At 49.9% G+C, this 9,258-nt stretch overlaps 1 protein-coding gene across 11 annotated transcripts in view; it reads right to left on the reverse strand.

The window, feature by feature from the left end:
- The window catches only part of BRPF1 (bromodomain and PHD finger containing 1), a 16,592-nt gene extending 11,037 nt beyond the window's left edge, over window positions 1-5,555 (reverse strand). For 6 of the 11 annotated variants that reach the window (XM_006083875.3, XM_023749682.1, XM_006083878.3 and 3 more), the window contains exons 1-2: window positions 5,167-5,555; window positions 2,680-3,288 (exon numbers count right to left, since the gene is read on the reverse strand). In XM_006083875.3, coding sequence (XP_006083937.1) covers window positions 2,680-3,278 — 599 coding nt within the window. In that variant the 5' untranslated portion in view covers window positions 3,279-3,288; window positions 5,167-5,555. Of the gene's footprint in view, window positions 1-2,679; window positions 3,289-3,955; window positions 4,227-5,166 lie in introns of all 11 variants that reach the window. The other 5 variants (XM_006083879.3, XM_006083877.3, XM_014451355.2 and 2 more) reach the window with 2 other exon arrangements.
- Window positions 5,556-9,258: the final 3,703 nt, after the last annotated feature.

Genomic DNA, 9,258 nt, shown 5'->3' on the forward strand with positions numbered 1-9,258 from the left:
CGGGAGAGAGAGGGAGATAGCGAGGGAGGGAGGGAGGGAGGGGGAGAGAGAGAGAGAGAGAGAGAGAGAGAGAGAGAGAGAGAGAGAGATATTAACATCAATGATGAGAGAAGAGCCGAAACCGGTTTGGCTCAGTGGATAGAGCGTCGGCCTGCGAACTGAAAGGTCCCAGGTTCGATTCCGGTCAAGGGCATGTACCTGGGTTGCATGTACCTGGGTTGCAGGCACATCCCAGGTAGGAGATGTGCAGGAGGCAGCTGATCGATGTCTCTCTCATCGATGTTTCTAACTCTCTATCTCTCTCCCTTCCTCTCTGTAAAAAATCAATAAAATATATAAAAAAAAAAAAATGATGAGAGAAGAAGCATTGATCAGCTGCCTCCTGCATAACCCCCACTGGGGATCAATCTGGGCATGTGCCCTGACCAGGAATCAAACTGTGACCTCCTGGTTCATAGGTCAACACTCAACCACCGAGCCATGCCAGCCGGGCTGGAGCCATCTTTATATGATAGCAGGCAAGTGAGCTAGCCTCCCTGGGCCTAGGTTTCTTCATCTTAAAGTGGTGATGTTAATATGGACTTATTTCATATAGCTATTGTAAGCATTGAGTTAGTACAAGTAAAGTACTTAGGAACAGTACCTGGCATGCAGTAAGTACTCAATAAATGTTAGGTTTATCATTAGCTTTTGTATAACCCTGACCAAGCACCTTGCTTCGATTATAGCTGTTTATATGTGTTGAACTTCTCCATAGGATAGAGGCAAGAACCATGTTTGATTTACCACACAGAAACAGGTTCCCAGTGTTGTTTATTTGAAAGGTATTTTGGGGGTGGAAGGGAAGAGAGAGACTTAAATGCTATGTCTATAGGAAGCAACTTATTCCTTAGCCCTTTACCTCTTCCCAAAGGTGACTACAATGCCCTCATCCTTGAAAAAGGGTGTGGCTCAGAGACAGTGTGAACCGTATGGCCCCTTCCAGACCTTGAAAACAGCTCCAAAACTTTTCTCTGTCAAGACATTACCTGATGGTGCATAACACACTTCCACAGTGCACCCAGATTACAGGCTACATACAGCACAGATAAGGTAGGTTGCATATCATGTAGAATTCCTGGCTCACCAGCTGACACTCCACCCTCCCACTCCCCCTCAAGAAAGCACTCAGATGCAAGCAAGAGGAAGTGGTGTTATTAGATTCTCAATTCTTCCCAAATTTACATGGAAAGCAAATAATTTCCCAAACTAGGGCCATTTTGCTAACAACAGTAATAAATTACATGCAACATACCTCCAACTGATAGAGAACAGACCTGATCCCCAGGAGGAAAAAATGAATCTGCCCTGGAGAACAGACCTGATCCCCAGGAGGTAAGAGTGGAAGGAGGAAGAAAAGGAGCAGAATGAGCTGGGCTAAGCTGCCTATCAGAGCAAAGAGCGCCATTAGGAGGGAGGGCAGGCCCTGAGGGGCCTCTGTGTTGGGGATGGACATGACAGTCTAACAGAAAAAAGATAGGAGATAGTGGAAAGTCAGAAGGAGGTGAAGCTGGGCTGGATAGAAAGGAAGGAGACTGGCTAACACAAGAACAGGCGAGAGAAAAAAGTGACACACTGAGCCAAATTACTTGGGTTCCCACAGATTTGCCTTTTATGACATTAGTATATCATCATATGGATGGCACTTTTGGTAAAAACTTTTCATATAAAAACCTTTATAAGTCCTTCTCAGAGATCAGGCCTTCTGATTAGTTGACACCAAAGATTACTCCTTAACTAACTCATCAGAATGCCTTTTTTTGCCTTGGATGCCTACTCTCAGAGGTAACTTTTACACTTGGTTTTTGTACCGTCCTTCAGCTAGGCTTTCTGTATATAATTTTATGACCACATTGCCCCACCCCTTCATTTTTACCCCATGTTCAAGGAATTTAGCCTATGCCTGAGACTTTATTAAGAGCCACTGTGAAAATAAAAGAGAGCCACTGTGACAAACTTTTGGAAGGAAGTGGGGTACCAAGCCATTGGAGGATTACAAAATATAGTTGATGGAAACACTGCTTAGGCGTGCTAAAGGATAGGCATGCTAAATAACAGAACAATGGGAAAATGCTAAATAACAGAACAATGGGAAAATTACCCCTGCAGATTTACAAATTGCTTCTAGGACCTTATGAAATCAGTGTCCCAGTCTTTTACCTTTAAGCCAGCAGAGGAATGTTAAACCAGCTCTACAGATGGGGTCACTAGAATACCAGAGTCAGATGCCTTTCCCAAAGTCACACAGTGAGGGAATGGAGAGGCTCAGGAACCAGAGAAGGGATCCTCTGATACAGTGGAAATAGTGCAGCTTTGGCGTCAAAAGAACCTGGGTTTGAATACTGGTTCAGCTACCTACTGGCCTTTGACTTTTGGTAAGTCTAGCCCCCTTTCTGTAGTTTCCTCATCTGTGGAATGAGAACAATACCTACCTAAGTGGGTTATGAGAATAACATGAAGGAGTAGTTATAGTAAGTGCCACCATCATTAGCTGGGGTACTGTTCCTCTTACTGCCCTAAGAGTGTGCTCCTGCTATCTTTTATCCCTGCTATTCTCCTATCTGCTGCCTGTCACTGCTCTCTGGCTCCTGAGCCCTGCTTCACCAGTGTTCCAGAGTTAGGAGGCAGAGGTGGCCTTACCGGTAATAGGAAGTTGGCCGGGGTGGGGCATCAGGGGTGTCCTGCTCCAGCTCCCGGTATACAACCTCTGGCAACTTGGGAGTGGTGCTGGCAGAAGCATTATGGTGGTGGTGATGGTTGGAATCCTTGCGCTTCTCCTTGTTCTTATGCTTGCCTGACTTGGGAGTCACAGCCGGCGTCTCAGTGTTCTCTTTGTTGCTGCCATTCTCAGGGGCCTCCTCGGGGGCCTCATCATCCTCTGACACCACATCTAGGTTGTCAAAGATGCTGATGCGATGGACGCGGCCGTGCAGGTCTACCTCCACCATGCGCTGGGCCTGTGCATAGCTCATCACCTCACGGCTGGGTGACTGTGATACCTCTGAGGGGCTGGGTGACTGCTTGTTGGCTGGGCGTGACTGGCGCCCCTTCTTCTTGTGCTTACGGAGAGGAGTCTGCTGCGGGGGTGGTGGGTTGTCGTGGTCATAATGGTACAAGTGGTACTCAATACCACTGTAACTCTTGTAGACCTTGCGGCAAGTCTCCACGGGGCACTCATATGGTGGCTTAGTTGCCCGCAAGTTGTGGCAGAAAGTCTTCACGTCAAAGTCCACCCCCATGCTGTCACATCTAGAATTTACAGATAAGTTAGCATAGGCCTGGGGAAGAGTTTATGACCACTCCCTCCACTCCCTCCAGCCCTTCCTCTCTTCAAGGATCCTGGCCAGCCCACCTCTACAGCATATGCAAATACCATCTTCTCCACATCATGGCCACAGTATGGGCCTCATCACCTCTTGCCTGGTTATTCTGCCCTATGCCTCAACTCTTCTAGCCTAATATTGCATAATGTGGCCAGAGTGATGTTTTTACCAAGTAGCAACAGTCATTTCAATCTATGATTAAAAGCTTTCTGATGCTCCCTACTTACTTCAGGATAATATCCAAATTCCCTATGTTGACATTCAAGTGCTCCTTTCATTGTCTGGCCCTAGTCCTCCTTTCCAGACTCTTCTTTTCACCAGTTGCAGCTGTGTTTCTGTCTATCCAAGGCAACTTGCCATTTCCTGAAAGTTATAACCTCTCCTTCCTGCAAGACGATCTCTATTGGAATGCCTTCCATCCTTTCTGATTGGTGAGCTCCTACTCATTCTTCAAAACCCAGATTAAATGTCACTTCTGTTAAGTCTTTGTCTCTCCTATGGGGAACTCTGCTTTCATAGCATTCCATTTTCACCTCTTTGTCTCCTCCCACTAGACTGGGAGCTATGCACTGCAGACACCAGAGCCTACCCACCTTTATATCCCCAGTACTTGGAATGCAGTGGACATTCAGTTTTTGGCAAATGAATGAATAACTTGTTGAATGAACAGAGGAATGAGGGATCAGCAGATTTGGAGCTGAGAGAGATGGATGAAGGCTAGTGTTAGCCCATGTAGTAGCTTGAATGGGTAGCAATGATTTAGTCCTGGTATCCAGCAGAATCACTGGATTATAGAACGAATTAGTTCATTTCTGAAGTCTTTAGAGGAAGTCTATGTCCTGGCCCTGGCAGCTGTACCAAGTCCTAAGGGTACAAACAGGAACAAGACAATCCAGGCACACTCAACTCCATGCTGGTCCTCAGGGCCCTCCCATTCTCCTCTTGTGTTCCTGGGTGAATGGAGACAGCAGATGGCACCAGCCCCCAGGAAGCCCAGCTTAGTCAGAGACTGCCCCAGTTTCTCCAGGCTTAGTTGAGTTTAACAATTCAGCTAGGGGCTTGGCACCATTCCAGGCAGTGCCACCCTGAGCTTCCTGACAAACAAGGACCCCTCTAGGCCTCTATTCTCCTGCAGCTTAACCAAGCAAGTGGGCTGCTTCAGCCTCTCTTTGTCAAAGCATCCAAGTTCCACGTCAGAAAACTATTAGTTAAACTCCAGCTCCCTTCTACTTCCTACCTGCTTCTGTGTCTTTAAACACAGACCAATTAGAAGCACAAATAAGCTCTCCTCTTTCAATGATGGGTCCCTGGTGAACACTGCAGCTCTGCTGCCCTGGCTCCCCAGCTTCCGAAGTAGCACAGAGACCCGGGCTGATGTCCCGCTGGGAGTCAGTGGCAGAGGCACAGGGGAGGGAGCCAAAAACTTAGATCTGAAAGGCTGTGGGCCCAGGGGGGTGGCGGCGTAACTCAGGGGGCTAGAGGAAGTTGGGGGCGGGAGCCGAAGGGATCAGGCCCAGCCCAGGCGGTGCCCGCAGCCCTCCCCGGATGAGGCGAGGTTTCTCTTTTGTCGAAGTGTAACAAGTTAAACAAGGCTCCCCTCCTGAAGTTGACCCTGGTAGCCACGAAGGATACACTGTTGCCCGGGATTCCTGCTGGGAGCGAAGGCACTGTCAGTTCTCCCGCCTGGAGGGGGCTGGGGCGGCCCGAGCGGCACCTGGGCAGGACTGCTCGGTGCGCGCCCCACAAAAGTACTCAACTCCTTCCCCGCTAGCCACTCTCGCCCTGGTCCCAGGCCCGCACTCACCGGCCACCTCGAGTCCGGGCTCATCGCCGGGGCCGCCCGCCGGGGCTCCGACCCCACTTGGCGGGGAAAGACGGGCCGGGGAGGGAGAGCCCCAATTCCGGAGACTTCAGACCTCGCCACCCCGGCCCCTTGCCGTCCCACGCTCTGGCCCCGGCTCCCCGGGATTCCCGCGCTGACCCCCGCCGCTCCCGGTTCCGCCGGAGCCCCGGTGTCTCAACTCTGTCGGCTGTCTCCTGTTTCGAGAGCCCCTAAATTGCCCGGTCTCGGGACCCGGCGCCGCTGGAACAATGGAGGCTCTCGGAGGCAGCGCGGGGACGGCGGCAGCAGAGACGGTGGCGGCAAAGGCAGGGACAGCGGCGGCGGCAGCAGCGGCGGCGACGGCGTCTGCGCAGGGTAAACGTAGTGCCGCGGCGCTGCCGAACTGCACTTTCGCCACAAATCTCCCCCCGCCAACCGAGGCTCCAGAGACCATGCTCTGGAACTCGTAAGGGCCCCCTGAACATCCCACAGGGCTTCTCTAGCACCTCCATCTTAGAGTTGAGTTTAGTCGCGGTACCCAGGATCCGGAGTGGTGGGGCCATGTGTGGCGAATCTGCGGCCCCGAACGTTGAGCGCGGGGCTGGACTGGAGGAGCCCGCCCTTCTCCCTTCCCCCTCAGTCTCCTCCCTCCCTTGTCCCTCCCCGACGCTGGCGCCGCGGCTGCGGTGGAGTCCTGGCCTTGGTCTCCCAGGAAGGCGGCGAGGCGGGGCCAGAGCCATGGGGCGGGGCGGGGGGGGCAGGGCAAAGAGCAAGAGGGAGCAAGAGGGACGTGGGCTTGACCCGGATTTATGGTAGGGGCGGGGCTGGAGGAGAATAAACCAGCCTGTGGGGCGGGGCTTTAGAGGGGGCGGGCTTTAGAGGGGCGGGGTCACATGTAAAATACCTCCTGGCTAGGAGAATAGGGACTGAACCGGGGCAAAGAGTGAGGCTAAACCGGAGTGGGGGCCTCAGGAAACTAAGGGCGGGGCTTTGGATGGGTGTGGAAGGTGGAGCTGGGATTGGAAGAAAGGATAGAACGAAGCGAGGCTTCAAGGAAGGGGCGGGACTTGGGAAAGGTAAAGGGGCGGAACTAGACGGAAAAGGCGGTACCGAGTTAGGAATAACGGGGCGTGGCTGAAGGAAAGGGAAGGAGCTTGGGAAAGGTAATGGAGCAAGACTGGAGGCAAGGTGTGGATCCGAAAGAAGGGACCGGATTTGGGGAGGTGCAGAGGGCTGTTGGAGCGTGAAAGGGCTTGTCTACGGTAAAATGGGATTCGGATACCTGGAACCCTGTAGTTTGGCGGAGAAATGTATCAGGGCTACGGTTTGCCGGTGGGAGATGATCTCAGAACTGGGCTCTGCCAGGATAACTCGGTTGGAGCATCGTTCAGATGCACCTGGGTTGCTGGCTCTGTCCAGGTCAGGGCACGTGCAGGAATCAACCAATGAATGCATAGGTATGTGGGACAACAGGTCAATGTTTCTCTCATCAATAAATTTTATTTTTTATATTTATTTTAGAGAGGGAGAGATAGAAACATCAATGATGAAAGAGAATCATTGATTGGCTGCCTCCTGCATGCCCCCCACCCGGGATGGAGCCCCCAACCCAGGCATGTGCCCTTGACCGGAATTGAACCCAGGACCCTTCAGTCTGCAGGCCGACACTCTAGCCACTGAGCCAAACCGGCCAGGGCTCATCAATAAATTTTAAAAACACAGACAGCTGGTTTTAATGTGGCTAGGCCACTTAGTAGCTACATGAACTAGGGCAAGTTGTTAAATTCTTCCTACCTCAAATTTCTTGTAAAACGCAGCTCCAAAGCTTTATTGATAGTTCTTGGGGGCTTTGGAGAACTTTGGTGCTAGGGAGAGTCCATTTATTAAACATGCTTATCACTAAGCCTCCAGTTTTGCCATCAAAGAGGAGTATGAAAGAGTCTTTCAGGGTTTTGGGCAAAGCCCAAAGATCTGAAACTTCTATTTTATGTTATTGCAAACCTGCATTGACCACTATAATGTATGTTTTGTATACAGTGTTTTCAAAAAACACACAACATCTTTAATAAAATCGACACTCAAGGAAGATGTTGCTGGTTAAGATCTTGGGATCTGGAGTTAAACTGAAGAGTTCTCTTCAATAAGCAACTTAGTCACTCTGAACCTCAGTTTCCTCATTTGTTAAATGGAGAGAAAATATAGTCCTACCTCACAGGATTGTTGTGAGGATTAAATAGATGATGCTTATAAGTCACCTAGTATAGTGTATGATATGTAATGAATACTCAAAATATTAACTTTTTATTATCCTCATTCAGAAAACTCAGACTGAATGGATGAAAACAGAGTTAATATAGTCATTTTAATATATTTTATTGATTTTTTACAGAGAGGAAGGGAGAGGGATAGAGAGTTAGAAACACCGATGAGAGAGAAACATCCATCAGCTGCCTCCTGCACACCCCCCACTGGGGATGTGCCCGCAGCTAAGGCACATGCCCTTGGCCAGAATCGAACCCAGGACTCCTCAGTCCGAAGGCCGACGCTCTATCCACTGAGCCAAACCAGTCAGGGCAATATAGTCATTTTAAAGCTGACCCCTTTTGTCCTAGTCAGTCACTCAGTGATTAGAGCGACGGTCGGAGTACTGAAGGGTCCTGGGTTCTAGTCTGATCAAGAGCAGGTACCTAGGTTGCAGGCTCAATCCCTGGCCCTGGTTTGGAGTGTGTGTGGGAGGCAACCAGTCAGTGTATCTCTTTTACATCGATGTTTTTCTCTGTCTCTCCCCCTCCCTTCCACTCTAAAAATTAATAGAAAAAATATCCTTGGGTGAGGATTAACAAAACAAACAAACAAACAAAAAATTCTGATCTCTTTTGAATTCAGGAACCCCTTTAAGCGTCTGATGAGCCCTAGCCGGTTTTGCTCAGTGGATAGAGTGTCAGCCTGCGAACTGAAGGGTCCCAGGTTTGATTCAGGCCAAGGACACATGCCTCAGTTGTGGGCTCCATCCCCAGTAGGGGCCGTGCAGGAGACAGCCAATCAGTGATCCTCTCTCATCGCTGATGTTTCTCTCTCTCTCTCCCTCTCCCTTCCTCTCTTAAAAATCAATAAAGACATTATGCTAAGTGAAATAAGCCAGTCAATGAAAGAAAAATACCACATGATCTCACTCGTTTATGGATAATAAAGACCATTATAAACTGATGAACAAAAATAGATACAGAGGCAGAGCAGCATCGAACAGACTGTTAAACTACAGCAGGAAGGCCGGGGAGGGTTTAGGGGAGGGGGGTAAGAGATCAACCAAAGGACTTGTATGCATGCATATAAGCATAACCAATGGACACAAGACACTGGGGTGGGGGGGTGGGGGAGGCCGGGGGAAGGTCAAGGGGAAGAAAAAAAGGGGAGATATATGTACTACTCTTTGTAATATTTTAAGCAATAAAACAAAATTTTAAAAAATCAATAAAAAAATATTTTTTTTTAAATAGTCTGACGAACGCTATGGCCTGTCTCCTCTGTCAGCAAAAACATACACACAGTTTTACTTATCACTTCTGAAAGTGTTTCAAGAATGTCTGATGAAATGATTGGATGATTGTGTATTAGGATGCGAATAAACCCTAGCTGAAGCAATCTTTGTTCCCTCCTTTTGGTGTGGTGCCAAGGCCCTGGGTCCCCTAGTCTCCCTCCCCAAGACCCATGAGACAGAGGTAGAGTAATTATTATTATCAGCTTTATTATTGGCATGAAGGCAGGGAGGTGGTGACAGTGCAAGGCCCTTCTGTGGGTGAGGGAGTGGAGGACTTGACCAGCCAGCACTGATCCTCCAAGCTGGCCTCCCAATGGGTTCCAGGGCTCCAGGTGCCTCTGGCTTTCAGCAGAAGCAGAGGGTGGGCAGGTGGGCAGATTGCAGGCATTGGATAAGTAGGCTCCTTAGGGCTGCTCTGGGGCTGGGGTCGGACTGGGGTTGGGAGGGGGTGGGGGGCGAGGCTGGATGTCCCTGGTGCGCATATAGGACAGCAGCTGCTCCGGGATCTCCGCCAGCACATCCTTGGCTAGTCGGGC

The sequence above is a fragment of the Myotis lucifugus genome, unplaced genomic scaffold (assembly GCF_000147115.1).
Source record: "Myotis lucifugus unplaced genomic scaffold, Myoluc2.0 scaffold_8, whole genome shotgun sequence".
Lineage (NCBI taxonomy): Eukaryota > Metazoa > Chordata > Mammalia > Chiroptera > Vespertilionidae > Myotis > Myotis lucifugus.